Source organism: Gallus gallus, chromosome 2 (assembly GCF_016699485.2).
Source record: "Gallus gallus isolate bGalGal1 chromosome 2, bGalGal1.mat.broiler.GRCg7b, whole genome shotgun sequence".
NCBI lineage: Eukaryota > Metazoa > Chordata > Aves > Galliformes > Phasianidae > Gallus > Gallus gallus.
The window spans coordinates 41,922,018-41,942,303 of NC_052533.1; the positions used below are offsets into that span (position 1 = coordinate 41,922,018).

A 20,286-nucleotide genomic window follows, 5' to 3' on the forward strand; every position below is an offset into this window, starting at 1 on the left:
CTCGAATCCCACGTTGCCCTTTGATCTTATCTCCAAATTAAAATATATAAAAGGTGCTTTGCTTTTTTACTTAAGGCACTAACAAGGCACCAAGGCACTAACACCAGCTGTGTACACTGCATTGCTCAGTAGTCACTCAAACAAGGACTCTGATGAAGGTTTTCTCTCTCCTGTGTCTGAATCGTGACTAATCAGCACGGTGTAAGATGAGCCGTGATATATAATGACCTATTCTAACCACCTTGTGTAAGAACCTTTGAAAATACACTTCTCAATGTGCTCCTTCCTTAATCAAATATAGGGATAACTTTCAACAGTATCGTGTAGAATTCCCAATGCTTATAAATCAAACTAATGAGGAGAATTCAAAATGGCTTTTTAAATTATTTATTTTAGCATTGGTAGGAACAGATTAATCCCATATATCATACAGAGAAGTTCTCTATGCATCAACAGCTGGGCTTGGTCCCAGTTCTGTAAACAGCACTGGTGGAGTTTTGCAAGGTGCCACTGAGCAGGCCTGATGACCACACTCCATATTTCCCCTGGGACCAAAAAGCTGCAAGAACTTTGTTTGTTCGCCTGAATTAAGTTGATATGAAACCTATCTCTGGATATAACAACAATATTCTTTTGTTAAAGGCTTCTTGAAAATCCCGTGGATAAAGGGCCACAGCTCCTTTTCTATTTATGTTCTACATCACTTGACTTTTGTTAGCTCTTCTGAGATGTGAACCTCTGATCTCTGACTTTGGCAGAACCAAGGACTGGGCAAACAGTCTGCTTAAAGGCAAGAGCATGTACAACTTAGTTTCGTGCTTACTGTAAGAAATAGGGGAAGATTAGGATAATTTTAAATAACTCATTCAATCCCTCATTATTTATTCAAACCGGTCTCCTCTTTCCATTGGACTCCCTTAGAGGGTCCCTAAGGTTACTCGTTTAGACAGCAAATTTAGCCTAACAATCATTTCACAACACCTGTGTTAATTCTTCCCCCAGATATGTTAACCCTGTCACATGAACCTGCCATTCCTTAGCTCTCTTCTAGCAGACCCAACTCTTTCCAGAATTGTTAAGAATGCTTAGTCACATTTTACTAACATTTTTCTTCTAAATCAAATGCCTTTTACACTGATAATCTTCACCATCAAATGCATTCAGGTGTCCAATTACAGGCTTATATGATGCTATGTTTTGGAGTTTTGATGAAAACACTCTTGATAACACACCAATACTTCAGTTGTTGCACTGCAGTGCTTACATTGAGTCAAGGACTTTTGCTTCTCATGCTGCCCTGCCAGAGCTGAGCTGAGGGTGCATAAGGAGTTGGGAACAGGAACAGCAAGGACAGCTGACCCAGACCGACCAAAAGGATGTCCCATAGCATGTGGTTGTGTGTTTGTCTTACCAGGAAACTATCACACGGGATGAGAGCCCTGCTTCCCTGAGAACGGCTGAACATCTGCCTGTGGATGGGAAGGAGCAAATGAATTCCTTCTTTTGCTGTGCTTGTACATACAGCTTTTGCTTTACCTAGGAAACTGCTTTTATCTCAATCCACAAGTTCTCACAGTTTTACCTTTCTGATTCTCTCCTCCAAGCCACCTGCGGAGAGCTGCACAGTGCTGAGCAATCTCCCACCAAGGAGCAGTGATACTTGTAGAAACAGAGTCCGTTAACAGCACCCACAAGAACTGTGTTGATCTATCAAGCAGGACAGCAATCATAGTCTTTCCAAAAATGGCTGCCTTCAATTTTTCACCAAACCTTGCAAGTATCTGCAAATTTTTCTTCAGCAATCTAACTGCCCTCCAGTCACTGTTTGTCCCTGATCAGGCCCAGTGATAGAGCTTTTCACTCAGCTGTGTTAAGTAGAACAATACAACTGGTATGGCTAGACAAATGACTGGAGATTTAACATTTATAAATGTGTCTTAAAGCTTATCCATTAAATTTTAATGTGCTAGTCTGCTCCTGCTCTAATCTACTTAAGTCATTAAGATTCTAAGTACCCAAAAATAAAAAGGCCGACTTGACTTTGTTCACCTGTGTGGGTGAAGAACTGAGGTAGCTCTATCTTACAGTGTAAAGACCTCCCCCTCTTCTTACCACATTCATCTTTAGCCTGGTTTCTGACAAAGCAAGATCTATACAACTCTGGTGAGCTTGTGTCTGTCTTGATACACACACACTTCCCAGCCGCCATCACACATAATACATTTCAACATGAAAGTCCAAACAGCAGGTAAGTGCCAGTGGCCTTACTCTGACCCAAAGAAGAAAAAAAGGTTTGGGGAATGAGTTCACCTTTTACAGGCACCAGGTAAACCCTGCAAGAGAATACATTCTTACAGAATATATGTCCATAATGAAGAAAGTTTCACTCTGTGTAACTCCTCATAGAATCTTTTTTTCTTGACAGTGCCAGTTTTATTGCTGTAATCATCCCAGCTGTATATATGATACATTCTGTACCACACTCACCTCTCCTCAAGATTTTTGTTCCCTACCAGGCTGCGAGCTGATCAGTACTATTTACATCTGAATTACACCTCTCCCTGTTCTCGTTAAAGGTCTGTGCCTGAAAATAGTGAATCAAAATGGAACACTGGAAAAAATAAAAGATCCATATCACAGGAGACAATAACGTTATTACCGGAAATAGCTTATCAATAGCACAAAATGTCTTTGAATTTAGTTAGTATATAGTTTATGCAGCCTTTTCATAATTAGATAATTAGTTGTAATAATAATTCATGATAATAGTAAACAGTTTTAAATTAGTTTTCTAAAGACTGCTACAGCAATTCATACAAAAAGATAAAGTATGTAAAAACAAAGCAGTACTAACTGTACAAGTAATTCCATTAACCGTGACTGCTAAGATTAATATAGAGCTGAAAATCTTACAGCTCCAGAGATTGTGCAGTAATGGCAAACCAAGAATTTCCTTGGGAAAGCTGTGGTGTTTAAATGGTCAGGTAAGTCGTGGGAGAAGGCTGTGTGAATGATTTCTTTGTGTTCAGAGTCAGCCCTGGTAGAAAATGATATTCATATCTAATAAAGTACATTATTCATCCCACTAATGAACTGAGCAACTTCATTTGGAGGAGATCAAAGGTGAAGTGTTTAAAGGTATTTAGATATCTAAGGAGGCATACAGACATCTGATGGGATTTAGGAATTAAAAACCTTGAAAACACTGATCTTATGTCTTCTGCACCACTGAAGCTGTCAACAGACTATTAAAGAGATATTCTCATACAGACTACTTCTATTTAATTAATTCAGGTGCAATCATGGCTCTCTCAGCTTTTCTCCCATTCAAGAACAAGGGGAATTGCAATGGCTACAACTGAGCTAATCATCAGTCAGCATTTTCAAGTGTATAATCTGCTAATGACATATAGTACTAAAAGCACACAAGAAGTAGCCATGCTCATTACTAAGAAGGAAGATTCTCAATCTAATTTGTACATATATGCATGCATGGGAAATATGAAATCTCTAAGTAACACCTGAAAAGGTTCTTGAGACACAAACATGTACATCTGCTGTTTTCCCTGCAGGTGCTACTAGTTGAACAAGTAACAGAGCTGTGAGCTGCAACAGTATTTTAACACACCTGTAAATTAAAATAAACCAAACAAGTCGTGGAATCGCAGATAGTAGAGACCAGCTGGAAGGAAAGAAAAGCCATTAAAGCTACTGCCATTACTGTAGCGCTGGGATGGTTCACAGCATTTAGGAATTAACAGTTTTATGGGTTCCTATAATTTATTGATGTTGCAAGCATGGCTGAGTGAAAATCAAAAATGTGTTGGCAAACTTGTTCCTTTCCTGTTGGAGCATCATTATTAATTGTACAATTTTTGTGAGTTCTTAAAGATCAGGCTGAGACTTCTGGTCAAAACTTCAGAGGAAAAAGTGCATCTAATTCATCCTCCTCCTGATATTTAATTCCTGTGTGATCAAGAAGTGAACTTCACCTATTAGAAAGAGCCCTTGCAGTATTAAATGATGCAAATGTAATGCGTTATGAAGTATATGCAATACAAAACAGAATGCTCCTACAAGAAAGCTTTAGAAAGGCTCAGAATACACGAAGGCATTAAGACACAATCAGAAAAAGACTTGGGTTTGGTGTTTTGCTACCCTGGCTGAATGCTCTGACAATTAAGGCTATCAATTATTTTACAGTGTTTGTCCCTCTAGGATTTTTCTTTCATCATTTTTTGACTAATAATAATCCACCTCCTATCCTCTGAAACAAACAATTACAGGTTTTTTTTTGTTTTTGTTTTTCTGAGTGAAGAAAAGCAACAGAAGCACAAAAGCTTCAGTGGTGAGATGGGGATTCAGTTGGAAATAATTAGTCAGAGTGAGTGCCTGAACACTTTCCCTATGGATAAGGAAGAAGAAAGAGGAAAAAGGGGCAAAGAAAACAGGAAGATATTACTGTCCATAGTTACAGACAGTATCTGTAAAACCATAATCAAGGGTGAAGTGATTCATAGCACCTAAAGCATGAGTATGAAAGCAAGAGTTAACCTTTATATAATGGTGTCCCAAAACAGCTGTGAAAATATTACTGTTCATCATGATTTCACTGTTTATCACAAAGATGTGCCTCTGCATACCAGTGCCTAGGCGAAGAACAGTACCTACTTCACATGAAAACAAAGAGAAAGAAGACTAAGAAGTCAGATGCAGAGCCTGATGGAGCGTCCCAAGGCACTTATGTTGCAGTGAAAGCACAGTGCCAAATCACTGCCCTACTCCAACACTCCTGCTCCAAGAGAAGAGAGTTGTCACATGCAGGAAAACAGTCCCGAAATTTCACAAACATGCTTCAAATTGAAAATAACCTTTATTAGGTTATGAGCACATCACAGTACAGTATCCTTGCTTAAGTAGATACTGTAGGACTATACAACTTCATTAACTGTTAAAAAAGTGTTATTAGATGTTATTTTTGTACAGTTGTTTACATGTTAACTGTAGAAGGAAAAAGACTGACAGTTTATAAAAATGCACAGTCTTTCATATGCATCTTAACCTACCATTTAGTATTTTAACTAAGTGATAAGTAGTACGGCATGAAAAGCTGTATTGGTTGGAGTACGGTACATCCAGTTGTGCGATGCGAATTCCAGATGTGAATTTCTTTAAGAAACTCCATTCTACAAACTGCACATAAAAGCACACCACATTTTAAGCTAACACTACCAAGTGAGGGGAAAAAAAAAAAGTGTCTGAAGTTTGAAGTTTAGCACCTTCCATAACATTTTAGGGCTTTCTTGATCGTTCCAATTGGTAACTGAATTTTGTACACAGAGTATCTGTTAACTTACTGCAATTCAGCTCATCACCAGAACACTCTAAAGATGCTGCTACAGCAGCTGCAAATAGAGCCTTTCAGAGTGGAACAGATTTTTAGTACTTAAACCAAAAGAAAACAAAACAACAGAAATCTACTAAATCTCTTCCATCACAAACCCTTCAAGAGACAATCTGAAGTTGTTCTATACAAAAGGGAAACTCCTGAGCATGATTAAAAAAACAAACAGTGTTAAGCAAATTCATCTATTTAGCATGTTGCCTTTTTCTTAATTGCACTGAGTAGCTAACTATCCATGACCATTTATTCTACTGTGTAGAAACACTGCAGCACATGAAATACCAGGAGATGACAGAATGCAGTTAACCACAGTGTTTACCAGCAGTCACAGATCTTTCTTGTCCAAGCAAAAACACTAGGAAAAATTCTTGTTGGCTATCCAGTAGGGTATCACTGGACAGTGTATGTTCAAGACCAAACAGGCTGCAGATCACTGTTCTTCTCACTCTCTCAGGACACAGCACTTAGGAGAGGACCAGGAATAATGACAATTTCTGTATCATTATTTTTCCATCTTCCTCATCTAAGATCCCAAATTTCTAAGAAGTTTGCATCAATTAGGCTGATGTAAGATTTAGATAGAGCAGTATTCCTAAAGAATGTTGAACTCTCTGTCAGCTTACTGTATAATCATTCTATTGCCTTTCCCGGTATTTCTTATTCTACTAATTTTCTCTTAGGTAGGAATATTGCATAATGCAGGCAAAAATTAAGGTCTACTGCAGATCTAAACAACGATCTACAAACAGCTCCAGGCAACAGTCAATCTCTGTTAGATCAACTGTTATCTAGAACAGAGCAATAGAAGTTGGCACATTTCTGGGAAGTAGGTAGGAAATCAGTCTTTCAGCCCATGCCTAAATTCTACAGCCTATCTGGATGTCTCAGATAAGACTTTTTTGCAACGGGAAAGTGAATTGCTAGGCAGGCATTTTAATCAGCCATTAAACTGATGTAGAGCAACAAATTCCTGTCAAAATTAGCTTAAAAAGAAGCCAACTTGTAAAAAATGCAGTCATTACATCAAACAGCTAAATACGACTTTAAGCTCCGTAAGTACAGACTGTACTGTAAGATTTTCAATGCCAAACTCCTCATAATGGCTCTTCTTGGATAGCAATCCCAGAACTAACAATTAAGGGTTTAAATCCATTGACGAACTGTATAAAGTTAATAAAAACTGTAAAGTGGAAGAAACAAACACAAAAAAATCTAAATATGGAATCAGAGTCCTCAAGGCTACATTGGTGTGAACAGATTTCACACTGTTATTATTTTTTCTTGGTTACCATTAGAATTACACTGCAACCAAGCCAGCTGTGTGCTATTTATAGAGATCAAATAATTATAAAGACATGTTTATGCTACCGGCAGCAGCAATGATGTTTTTTCCCTTCATTTTCAAGTCAATTCCGTGAGAAAAACACTGTAATAACTTATTTCTTTCGCATTTTCCTTAACATTACAGGAATAGCTTATTTTCGTTGATGAAGGCCACAGAATATCTGCAAGAATTCTTTTAAAAAACTTTACTATGCACTGAAAAAAATCCTAGATACCACTATCTTCATGTTACACTTTCAAGTTAGTAAATGTACACATATTTCCTATTAATTCTCTCACTAAGAGGACTTTTCTTTCAGCACATTTGGTTCATGGTATTGACTGTTCTTGAATAACAGCAAAAAGAGAAACAAAGGGTTTAATGTGCAGTGGGGGCTGAAATAGCAACAATAGAAAGTGAGAAACTGCAAACAAAAGCTTTGCACCAACTTACAGGCAACCTTGCATAGGTTACAAATTTAATGGAAACACTGCAAAAAGCAATACAAGCCAAAGAACTGTCTCCTCTCCTCATCCAAGCAACCCTAGACCACAAAGTGGAGACACAGTTTAGAGCCAGTTTAGTGAAATGGGAACCATCGTCAGCAATGCTATTATGGACAGAAATGAGATGTGTGTTATATGTCTCTACATAACAAAACGCCTGCCAATCAGAAATTAATTCTATCATTCCTGGGACACTGTAGCATCCTACTGGTCAGCAGTACAAGAATTTGCTACAGACTTGGCTCTGGCAGCCTCTATATATTGATCCTCCAGGTAGGACTCATCACCCACACATTTAGTCACCTAAGAGGTTATGTATCTACTCTAAGCCAGCTGTCCAGACTCTCCTGATAACTGATGGGGAAAGATGGTTATCTCATGAAAGCAATTTATCCTCATCTATGATGGATGTCTCAGGTGGAATAAGTCAACAGCTGGAAGTATCTGTTTCTCTCCACTGAACTAAAGACAGGAATCAGAGGAGTAACTCAGTCTAGACATATAGCTTTTGGATGGCTGAGAGTCATGGAAATGAATCCAACCCTATCTCTCTATTTGCCACATCACCAAGCAGTAGTCTGTGGGAATAAAGTGTATTTGTAAGCATTTACTGGACTTGGAACTTGCTTTAAATCCCATATAATGTTAGGAACCACAGTTTTCTCCCAAATCAGACTATTTCTTAGCACTGGTATAAGAAGCTTGTGTTCTTGCTGTACAATGCCAATTGCTGACGTTCGGTTTCCTATCAAAATGACTGACTTGAAGCTATAATACATCAGTAAATCAAACCAGTAGAAGTTCTTAATTATCCAGTTCAAAGCACTGATTAAAAATTCTGTCATGAATGACAAATCTCACCCATCAGTCTTTTAACCAACGGATATATTTCACATGCGCAGAAAAGGTGTGAGACAAGCAGAAAAAAATGGCAGTGACACCTACTTGTCCAAGAGTGCATTCCATGCCACCAAGAAAATCTGCTTCCTTCAGCCCATTGTGATTGCTGCTAATGTCATGGACTTCAAATCGCAGTCGCTGCACCTCCTCAAAATAGAAGTCCACCGTGAAAAGCTTGGAGAAGACGGGGTTTATACAGGTTCGAATCACTTCTGTCCTGTCAACCTGCAAAATGGAAAAGAGGTCATACAAGTGACTTCTCTTTCTGCCAGTGATGGACTACAACGAGCCCTTCAAATGCAGTTTTGCTCAATTATTAGGATTGACAGCTGTGAGCATAGCCACAGGTACTACAACCTCTAAGGGCAACCACTGCTATTCCTGCGTAGGGCTGGCCACATGAACAAGGTGAGACCAGCTTCCCTTGCCTCTCCCTTCTAGCACATCTTTGGCAGGTCTTGGAAGGAATGTGAGGCAGTCTGCAGCCTTCTTTACGGGGTGACCAATGACAGACTCCAGTTAGGCTGGTGAGATAATTCTAGACAGCTCACAACAATAGTTTTTAGTAGAGCAGTGTTTCAATACTAAATCAGATGGAAGGAGAGGATGTGATCACCAGAGAAAGGCTGAGGGAGATCCAGCCATGGACAGTCCCATCACAGTGAAGATTTCACAAAAATACAAAACTCAGTGCAGATAATACAACAGACTGTGACAAGTAAACTCACGTGAAGCACAACTCAGTTGTGATCAGCAGAACTACAATAAGGATGAATTTGTCCAGTTGGGAGAAAAGACAAAAATCTTACAGATGTCATATGGATGTCTATAAGTTTGAACTTGACCCCTACAAGCTCTTGTTCACTCTTGGTTCTGTTTTCTCACTGCAACCATTTAAAAACAAATGAGAATTTTGTGGGCAAATAATCTAATATAATAAAGTTATCGTGTCTCAGCAAGATAGCCCCCTTCAGCTCAATCACAGTAATTGAAGCAAGACATCTATTTAGTGCAGATCAGACAATTTAAGCTAAGATACCTCACTCTGGCTTGCAAATTACTTGCTGCACACTGTGTGTTACTGAGGTATATCAGTGGATGGCCAAATATTTTCTACTCAGTCATAACTTGACCACAAAGGAGACTGTATTCATAACCTCAGAAGTAATTTCACTTAATGAAGGTAATAACAAAAATCTCAAGTATTTCTTTAGCTCTCTTCCTATAGCTGGACAATTTTTAACTCAACATAAACACACAAAGAACCTCCTGGTCACAACAGTGTTACCCTGCTTACATTTAACAGAGAGAACATGAGAGATAATGTGATATAGACTGATTCAGCAATAGGGATCAGTATATAAGTTTAAGGACCAATATATTAGTTTAGTGAAAGAAATAAATGAGTGTTAGTTCTAAAACTTTCCATTTTAACTTTGCTGTGTGTGTGAACAGCCTTGTTCTTCTCTATGATCCTGCTTCACAGAAACAGTGGAGTCTCAATAGACTACCTCTATCTTTGCATTCACCTTGTATTTCACACATTGTTTTGGATTATAGTGATATAGAATATATCACTACATATTTCTATAGATAGAAAATTGTTTGTTATCGCCTAACAAGCAATGAAAATCTGCCAAATTGAGGAAGAACAACTGGAGGTCAGCCAAAAATCACTGTGATGAAGCTGATGACGGAAAAATGAGGGGAAAGTAAGTGAGGCCACTACTCTGCATGCACAAAAGAACATGAGCATGTATTAATGAGTTAATGGGAAAGAGTGAATATGTACGCCAATGTACTGCATATGTACGTCTTAACTGTTTAAATGTAGAACCTTAACTCTGAGGAGGGTGCACACTCGATTTGTCAAATTGCCCAGTACGTACTGAAAGGAATAAAGGAATACTGCTTTCTAACATTGCATTGGAGTTAGAGAGTTTTCTTCCTGGATTTTGGATGACAACAGTGAGAGACCTCCCTTTCCTGTATCGGAGATATAGTCAGGGTTTCCTCTAAGTGGTCTTTACAAAGAACAGAGGCAGAATGGAACAGGATAATTTATTTTTTAATTATCTAGACTAATAATTAGGAAATTAAATATAGAATAATTATAGAATTCATTTCTCCAGCAGTAACTATCAATCACTACAGACGGGCAGCAGAGTGATATAGTTCTATTAAACTAAATAGAAAAGTAAGCAAACCCCTTCAGTAATTACTCATTTTGGACAACCTGAATGACTAACGAGTAGAGAACTTGATCCACGACAAACAACTTGCCATAAAAAAACATCAATTTCTCCACCTCACCAAGTTGCAGTACAAGAATCTGATGGATTATATGCTGCTTATCGCTACCTCCAAGCCTTACAACTGCTGAAGAAACACCACTGAATCTACATTTTTATTTCCTCAAAAAAGTGCTCACTGAGTACTTTCCAGTTCTCTTCAAAAGCAGTACTTGGATTTCCTATTTTTGATGTAGGCCTTTGCTACTTTTCATTATGATGCATTACTGGTGACACTGAAAGCAATGAAGCAATTTCCTTTTTTCCACTCTCTTTGCTCCTGTACAGAAAAAAAAAGCTAATAATTCTGTAAGATTAACAGAACTGATCCTAAAATGAAGGAGGACTTGTGCATGTCAGTCACTAGACAGGATGTGGCTGGTGTGCCATGGAACAAATTAAATTGCTCTGAGGAAGAGTGATGAGATCCTTTGTCTGATTCCTGATCAGGAACATCTGTTGTGCAAAAAATGACAGCCGCTTGCTTTGCTTTTCAGAGTTTATAATGCATTAGCCTTGCAAGTAGTTATCGGCAAGGACACAAAGAGTCAAGTAAATCAGAAGTAGGAAAAAAAGTCAGCAGTTCCTAGTAGCAAAGGTTTTAGTACTCGTGAAAATGTCAGATTGACAGCTCTTGCAGCTGAAATCCTTTAGTTAATCAAACAGGTGCTACCAGCCATTGAACGGATGCAAACCAGTGCTACATGGCTGTCTCCCCACACAGATGAGTCAGTGTGCTCTGATTATACCAGAGGCCATCACTTGCAGACTCAAGTCTTAATGTCTTTGTTTAGACCACCCAGAAACGATGATTTTGATAACAGTGACACAAAGCATCATAGGAAAAATTTATGTGAGAAGGGATATTAACTACCTTCCTTCAGGTACTTAGACTAATCAACTTTTTTTTCATCCCTGAGATCTCTTCTAAGGGGAAAGTGATTTGATTTACTTATGGGAGAGCAGCCATTTCATGAAACAGTGTTTAAACAGGCCCCATAAGCAAAACATTTAAATTATCTGTTTTAGACTATTCTGTATAACTACTGTTATCTCCTAAACTCATTCCTTGTAGGTGTATAAAATGCTACTTTAAGGGCAACCAACGCATTTCAATTGCTTTGCCAGCATGGCAGCTCTCCTCAGGCAGTGATTGAAGTCCCTCTGTCACTGTTTCTCCTCTAATGTGCTGCTGCCGGAATGTGGGGAAAAGGGATTCCACTGTGAAATGCAGCAACATAAAAACTTATGCTCCACACAGGTTACATACATGACTGTACAACAGAGTGAAGTGTGTGAAAATGGGGGCACAGGTCTGCAAACAGTGACATTAAGAACTTCAGACTCACACAGAAGTAAGACACTGCTTTTTCCAGCCTGTGGCTGACTGACATCCTTCCCTTGGCAGACACATCTGAAATAAAGCCATTTCACTGAATTTCCCTAGTCTTCCTGCATTATTGAGATGATACATCAAGCCAGCACATCAGAACATCGGATTACAGTAGAAAAATCTACATCAAAACAATCAGTGCCTACAACTCCACAAGCAGAAAAAAAAACTCCTCATGCCTCTCTCAGCAACTAGCAGCACACAAGAGCATTAAGCCTTATTGGTCTGCCTTGTCAACAGTACTTTACAGCTACCCAGTGCTTCATCTTGCAAGTCTAACAGGATCCTGAGCAGAGAAAGCCTAGCTCCGTTCCCTTGATTTGACAATCGTGCAGCAGGGTTGAGCACCAATAACCAGCTGGTGTGATTCACACTGGAGAAGTAATGGTGAGCAGATCAACTCAGCACATTCATTAATGCTCCAGTGAAATTTGGTGCTAACCCTGAACACAAATCCAGTTGACAAGACATCCACCAACAGTTGACATCATTCTCATGCCAAAACATAATAAAGAACAACAACTTCTGACACACTATTAAGTTTCCATTACTTCTGCTGAAGAGAGCTTTTTTCTAACAGCACGCTATACTCAAATAGCACTTCAATTTTTGGTCTTGTTATAGAAAATACCAAACTATTGGGCAACCCAACCCTGAGGGCAGGTGGATTTCTCAGCAGGACATGGACAAGGGTCATGCCCACAGTTTTAGGATTTGCTGATGCCTGACATTTGAGCCATCTGCTATTTCTGGACTTCGCTATAACAGGGAATTTGTCTAGTTTATTAAAGCAGGATGAATTTTCAGAAGAAACAATGGACAGCCACATGCACCTTTGAGCTGTGTCATCAGCCAAAAATGACCTTAAAAAGAGCAGTGCTTCAGCTGCCACCACGATCTGAACATCTGCTTTGTGGTATAACTTTACCAGCACTTTCCCTTCAAGGTCAATTTATACAGAGAAAAAGACTCGCGACTTCATCTCCTGGGATGGACTCCTGCTGCTTTCCTTCTTCATCTCGTCAGGCCCTTGTCACTCCACAGAAGGTGGCACCCCACTGACCAGCCAGGATTACTTGGCAGGCCCATCTGGATGCAGCCACCTTGTGAGCTTCCCCTTAGGGAACTATGAATGACAAACGCATACCAAAGTAGGCCTTCACTGCACAAAGCTCCATCTCAACAGTAGGAATTAAAATATAGAAAAGAAAAGGACTATCAGGACTGTGGAAGTTTGGTTAATTTATTGCGGGTTTTCCAGCTAGCAGCATCAAACAAGCACCCCTAACCTCTTACTATTTTTCCTCACATTCATCTTATCTGTCTCACCAGGTCTTGCTTTGGGCCTCCTGAATCCTCCCATGACACCTGGAGGAAGCTGGAAGCTAGATCTGAAAGTTCTTCTCTCAGAATCGCTCACCATGGACAGACAGCAGAAATGTTTGCCTGCTTTCCATCTATTCCCCACCTCTGCTGAAGAACAACAAAACCACCTCTGCCATCAGACAGCATCAAATTAAAGAAAGCTCAGAAGACACATAAACAAATAATAATTTTCAGGCTTCTCATGCTGTTTGCACCTTTTCTCTGTGAGCTCTGGAAAAGCACTCAGCTCTGTCAAACTATGATGAACTTGGTAACTTCAATGAAGAAAAAGTCCCTCATCCTAGCTATAATTTCAAGGACAGAAGTAATGCAGTGGTTAAAGCACAGGCTGAGGATCTCCTCTCCATTTTTTGCCTCTAGTGAAAAGTAGAGGAAAAAAAAGCAAGCCCAAAGGCATTTTTTTACTTTTTCTATCAAAATTAGATTAAATGCACATTATTACATACACAAGGATGAACAAGGATTAAGCAGAAATCCACTCTGTCACCTGGTATCTAAGGCTTTAAAGTGATCATAAACACAGCTTTCTCGTTGCTCCCTGGGGAGCCAGGGAAGCTGAGTTATCTAGGATTGGAAGCTCTGCACCTCAAGGCCATGTATGAGCACAGATCAGCTGTGTGGAGAACTCAGCGTCCTAGACAGATAAGTGGTACCTATCTGCTCTCTATTTCTTGTAAACAGATAACTAGGACAAACCTCTAAATTTTCAGTGTTTGTTACTTGATAACTTTGAGGAAAAGAGCAGCCAAAAGTCAAAGGGCCATGGAAATCTCCCTGCCTTCTCATCAAAAGGAGACTCCTTCTGGTGAATTTTTGTTCACACTCATAAAACTCCATGGGAATGCTGTAGTTAATAACAATCTAGCAGTCTCAGGAGCTACCAAAAATCTTTGGTCTACAGAAACACGATCAGAAAATTTGTTCTTGTCCTGCATTTCTTTAGGCAGTTTTGTTTTGTTTTTGTCTGTTTTTAAACAAAATAGAGTCAAAAGCCATAAACAGGCAAATTCCATCGAATAGAGCATGGGTACAGCTATTCAGCCCAAAGCACAGTCCTTGTGGCTGTTACGGCTTTTATGAGTTCTTGGACCAAAAGATAACTGTATAGCCCTCACACATATAGTGGAACAACAAGGGAAAATCAAGAGCCTGTATTTTCAGTAGAAGTCATTATAAAGTGCCGATTAAATCCAGAAAAATCATATTTGTCAGCCGAGATTACAAAATGTACAGAGGTGAAGGAGTAGAATTATTTTTAGGTCATCTGAATTTTAACAAGACTGAAAATTTCCATGATACAGTGCCCTTACACGAAAATTTGTTATCAAGTAGAAAGCAATTTACACTTTGCGTGGTAACTCCTGAAGACATTATTAATATTTTTTATTATTATTAACAGCAGTTTTGCACCATCACATCTCTATTCTGCAAATGAAAAGTCATTGCAAAGGTCACCATAATTTATAGCCCTTGTTTTCAGTTTAATTGGTGTTCAAAAACAGTGAAAAGAAACCAACATACTTTAAACTCGTTACAGGTGACGGAGCTCAAAGAAAAGCATAATCTCATCAGCACTGGCAAAAAAAAAAAAATAATAATAAAAAAATCTAGCTACAGACAGGCTGTCTGTATTTTTATTTATATGATATAAACATTAGACAACTTGCAAACCTCCAAGTAACAACCAGGAAGACCTGCTGTCAAGCACTGGATGAATTAGTATCCAGGCCTCAGGAGCTCCAATCTGAACAACTGAGATGATGGCAAAGAAGCACTACTTTTTCTTAGTTAAAAAGTCCTTTGTTAAGGAAGCTGACTTCCCCGTTCAGAGTCACCAACTGTCTTTTGCTCAATTCCTTAAGTTTTTCAGTTACTTTTCATTGTTCTGAACCAGGAAATTGAGAAAATTCATACTACATACTACATACAAATTCTTTGAGAAGGATCTGGATGGAGTTTATACACACAGCTTTGAAAAGAGAAATGTCATTGTTCATAATTGCCTGTGTATACTTCACCTCATCCACGCAGAAACAAAATTATAATTACAATAACCCCTCCATTAGAAGGTATGAAATACTATGCTTGAAGATCTATACTCATCCTTGGCAAATTACAATCCTGTACAGATTTCAGAATCTCAGCTCAGCAAGCCCAAACTCTGAGGGTCTGAAAACCTGCAAAACAATGCAGAACATGCAGTGCTAACTACTAGCTGATTACTCAAGAGCTCAACAGGGAGATAATTTCAGGAGGGATGAAAAAGAATGATGCTTGGTCCTGAGTATGGAAAAAGCAAGACCTAAAGTGCCTGGGAGCCCTTGTGCCAAGGGAGTTTCCAGTTTTCTGGAATAAAAGTGATCTCTGGGGAACAGCCTTAAAGCTTTATCTTTAGGACAATTTGTAAGAGCTATAATTGACCTTCTCAGTAAGTTTGGGCTTTCTAGGTTGCATGAAGACTGGAAAGTACAAAAGGTCTCTCTGTTCTTCAGAAAAGCTGATGGAGGAGATAAAAAGCTAGTGTTAACCTAATGCACTCTTGAACATTCACACCTTCTCTGAAGATACCTGCTTTAAGTTTAGGGAGTTGGAGGAAAAAAAGTATTTTCAGGCCAGTGTCACAAATCCCAAGAGTGGGCCGGAGAGATGATTTTTAGTCACTGTACATCCTGCAATGAAAATAAACTGATTAAAATTGTTACTACATGGGGAAGCTTTCATGTAATCCCCCTGGGATCTCTGAGTGCTTTCTTGATAACATTGCTGACAGGACTCCATCTGTGTTTGTCAATGCTGGGAGACTTGTTCTGCCATGATCCTTTGACAGCTTCAGCTGGATTAGATCTATGCAATCTGAGTAGATTGTTACCCATTATTTCCTAAGCCCATAAAATATTAAAAACTCCAACTACAAAATATATTAACGTTATCATTAAATTTAATATATGTTCTATTAATTTTAAGAAAACGTTAAAGTGCTTAAAATATTAAAAACACTTAAAATATTAAAAAATGAAATGCCTCATAACATGCAAGGACTAGAAGGCTAATTTGTCCTAGGAATAAAACACAAAGCATCTAATACATACATGTAGTAACCAACCATTCCAAACACATGTGGTTAACATGGAGACGAGTCATAACTGCTGCGTACCAACTATGGGGATGATCAAGCAGTGATCATCTTTCATTTTCTGGTGAAAGTGGGTTTCACTGGGACATGAATTTACATTAAACAAAACTTTCAAAGGCTTTGCTAGTCACATAGTTTTTGTTAAACTTTTGCTCAGAAAGGTCTTAAAATTACTCAGCTGCTCATCCTGGACATCAGATATTCAGACCAAGGTCTGTACTTCGTTTGATTCAGACCACAAACACTAACTTCATTCCCTTGCATCACAGGGACCACTTCAGCCACCAGGCTATTAGCTATTCTACTTTGTTTCCCTCTTTGCTCCATTTTCATACATTGAAATTTTAATTTGCCTCTTGTGAATTAAGGCTTAGCATAAAACATGGAACAGCAAAGAACTCCAGCCCTGAAATTTTAACTGAAGACAAACTTAAATGTAGCAGCTCCTCTGAGCCTAATTGCAGAGCTTTTCACTATGTAAAAACTGTAAAACACAAAGCTTTTTCCATCTCTTGACCTTGGATTATAAAGGACAATACTCCTTGCACCAGCTCCTGCACTATGAATATTCTGGGCGGTTTCGTACAGCTGGTTAAATAACATTTCAGTGAACCTGAAAAGCACAATGTCTCTTTAGAGTATATCATTAACTCAGTACACATTAAGGTCCTTCCAATGAACAGTGATTAAGGGGACTGACACTGAAAGGACCACGATAGCTTACCAACATAGTAATAACTGGCTTTTCTTGAAGACTTTTCCCATTTTGTAACATTTAACATGGGAACATTTGTAATTCTCAAATTTTATATGTAATATCCTAAGCACTGCTAGAGATCAGAAGGACAAACCTGAAGAAAGAAAGTCACTTCAAGTACTCATAAAAGATTTGGGTGACTTCTTCACAAGACTTGGAACTTTCTGCAAAGCAGCATATGGATTCGATCCTTCCTTGAGCCATGGCAGAAGCTTGAGCCTCCAGGGATGAGTTGCCACAGGTGCTCGGGGATCTCTGGTCTTACAGTCCCCGTTATCATTGCCCTGGTCATGGGATCATGACTTAGCTGAGGGAATGTGCAAGCTCTTTCAACCGTCTGTCTGCTTAAGCTATGAATTGTCTTCGTAATTAGCTACAAGACAGCAGTCAGAGGTGATCCAATAAAAATACTCTCATGGGCATTGGGCATCCCAAAATTTAGGCTTACATTTCCAAACAACCAGTTGCTTTGGAGACTTGAGTTTTATAAAAAATGGTTTCACCTAATTTGAGACACTTGAAATACTCCGGAGCATAGTATCAGCCTCTTCAGGTGGAATTGGCACTCCCCAAAGGGAGCTACTGCTCACTGTAAGGGCAATGTAAATCCTATGCTAGATCTTTGATGCCCTTCCTCCAGGAGCTTCTGTGTTGATAACGTGCTGTGATCATAGCATCAGTGATGCATGATTTTCCATAGGTGCCTGAAGACTCCCCCCTTTCCACCTCAAAAATCTTCTGCTCCCATTCCAGAAGTGTTTGGGACAGACATCTGTTCAATATGAATTACCACTGTCCCTCTGATTTCACTGTTGTCTGCCAAGTGTATCAAATTAGAACAACTCAAAGAGCTAACTTCATGCATTAACATGTGTCTTAAACGTCCACACATGACTTAAAATCAAAGTTTTAAAAAAATATATGAAGGAACTCCAAAATACTTCTGCTGATCTACTTGAGTTTTCATCTACTGAAATCATCTTTTCACTGCTTCAGGTTTGTTTGTTCGAGCACACTTTTGATATAGGTATACATATATAAAGATGTAGATACAGATGTGTAGATATAGATACACACCTATATCAAAAGCAAATTTTTCTGTCACCTGGAAAAAGACTACTCCCTGAAGAATAAGAGTACAGAAATATGCAGCAGGAGAAGTTACGTCAGAAAGTACTTTTGTACCAGGGAAACAGGCTTCTCTGAACCTCAGGCTACCAACACCAGTTCTTTCTTCTGCTGCCACAGGCTCTTGAAGCAAGGATGTCGAGGAGCTCCCCAAGGTTCCCTTTGTTCTAGGCCAGCAGCTGCAGGAGAAGACATTCCTTCCCATATGACTGTGCTCATGGACTGAGCTGGGACTTTGAGCTGGCAGCAATGAGTGCTGCGCTCCCGCCTGCCCCAGCTTGCCTCCTGCAGAGTCATTAAATGGGAACAAACAGTGACTCTGCTCCTCCTGCTAGAGGGTTCAGACAGTAAATGCAATTACCTTCATCAAAGCCCTTTATCTTGTTCTGGTAAGGCCTTCAAAGCCCTAGCAATCATGTAAAATTGACAGCTATAAGAACTCTGCTAACAAACAGCTCTTCTGAGGCAGTCGCCACAACCTGATCGGCCACCAGCACTGCAGAAGCGCCTCACTCACAGCAATCGCTTGGGCATGAGGTTCCCAGATGCACCCCCTGTGCAGGTAACAAGCTCTCAACAAACACCAGCACAAGTAGGAGGTGACCTACATCAGGTAATAGGGAGAAGTGCTGAGAACCACACAGACACTGGTGAAAGAAAAAAGGAAATTCATTTTTTTCACTGAATACTCCTGAGTGCTACCTCAAAGCTGAACCCCAAAGAGCCAGGGTGCTAAATCTTCCTTTACATTATACCCCACATACAACCCAGCCATTCAAACACCATGACAGTAGCCAGTGGTTATTACCCAAACTTCATCTGAAGTTTCAATCCCATCTTCTCTTAATTTGCATGTCCCTAAGGACACAGACTTTCTGTAGAGGACAGGACTTGTTCTTCAAAGTGGCAACAAAAATATTCATACATCATACGATCCAGCTTCACTTTCTATTAGTCACAGAACGTTAACAACTAGTGTGGTGCCTGACAGGAATCTGAAAGAGCACTATGTGGCCTTTCGAAAGCTCATTTTCAGCCGTATATTGTCCACATAGCCTCTGCCACAACTCTGAAAGTGAGCCTCGAGAATACAGGTCTTCACTAACAGTTACAATTTCATTGTTACCTGGTTCCTCGTTTTCAGTTTGCTGGTAGGAGAAACACAGTTTTGTTGGTTATTGCTGTGCAAGGGATAGGGCTTTATCAAAGAACATATAAACAACTTGACTTCTTTTCCCCATAGGGATGAAAATTTAATGCCCTGTGATCAGATCAGCTAAAATTTAAGTTCCTTAGTTTCAAACAAAATTTGTCTTTGAATAATTTTCTGAGGTACCTGATGTTTCTTTCTTCCACTACTAGGGTACCTCATCCTATACACTGCTGGCATACCACACTCATACTACTGGATTCCAATGCAGCATGGGGACGCAGTTCACTGGTGTGGCCTCACCTCAAGTACTGGGTGCAGTTTGTGTGTCACATTACAAAAAGGACATAAAACCACTACAGAGTGTCCAAACGAGGGCTACAAAGATGGTGAAGGGTCCAGAGGGCAAGGAGCATGAAGAGAGGCTGAGGTCCCTGTGTTTGCTCAGCCCAGAGCAGAGGAGCTGAGGGGGAGGCCTCATGGCGGCTGCGGCTCCTCACAGGGAGCGGAGGGGCAGCGCTGAGCTCTGCTCTCTGGGACAGCGGCAGGGCCCGAGGGAACGGCATGGAGCTGTGTCAGGGGAGGGTCAGGTTGGGGATTAGGAACAGGTGCTTCAAAAGAGAGCGGTGGGCATGGAACAGGCTGCCCAGGGCAGTGAGCACAGCGCCAAGTGCCGGAGCTCGGGGAGTGTTTGGACAGCGCTCTCAGACACTGAGTTTGGGGTGGAGCTGTGTGGAGCCAGGGGTTGGACTCCACGGTCCTCGTGGGTCCCTTCCAACTCAGAGTATTCTACATTTCTATTAATTAAAACTTAAATACTTTGCATCCAGATTAGAGTATTTGCTAATCACACCTTTCATTATTCCAAAACTAAATTTCAGAATTAAATTTCGGTATTGACTCCTTTAGGTAAT

General features: G+C 39.7%; 1 protein-coding gene across 9 annotated transcripts in view; it reads right to left on the reverse strand.

Moving 5' to 3' along the window:
• Positions 1–20,286, reverse strand: part of CPNE4 (copine 4) — a 340,611-nt gene that overhangs the window by 103,178 nt on the left and 217,147 nt on the right. For all 9 annotated transcript variants that reach the window (XM_040696670.2, XM_040696668.1, XM_040696669.1 and 6 more), the window contains one exon: positions 8,180–8,359. In XM_040696670.2, the coding sequence (XP_040552604.1) occupies positions 8,180–8,359 (180 nt within the window). The remainder of the gene's footprint in view (positions 1–8,179; positions 8,360–20,286) is intronic.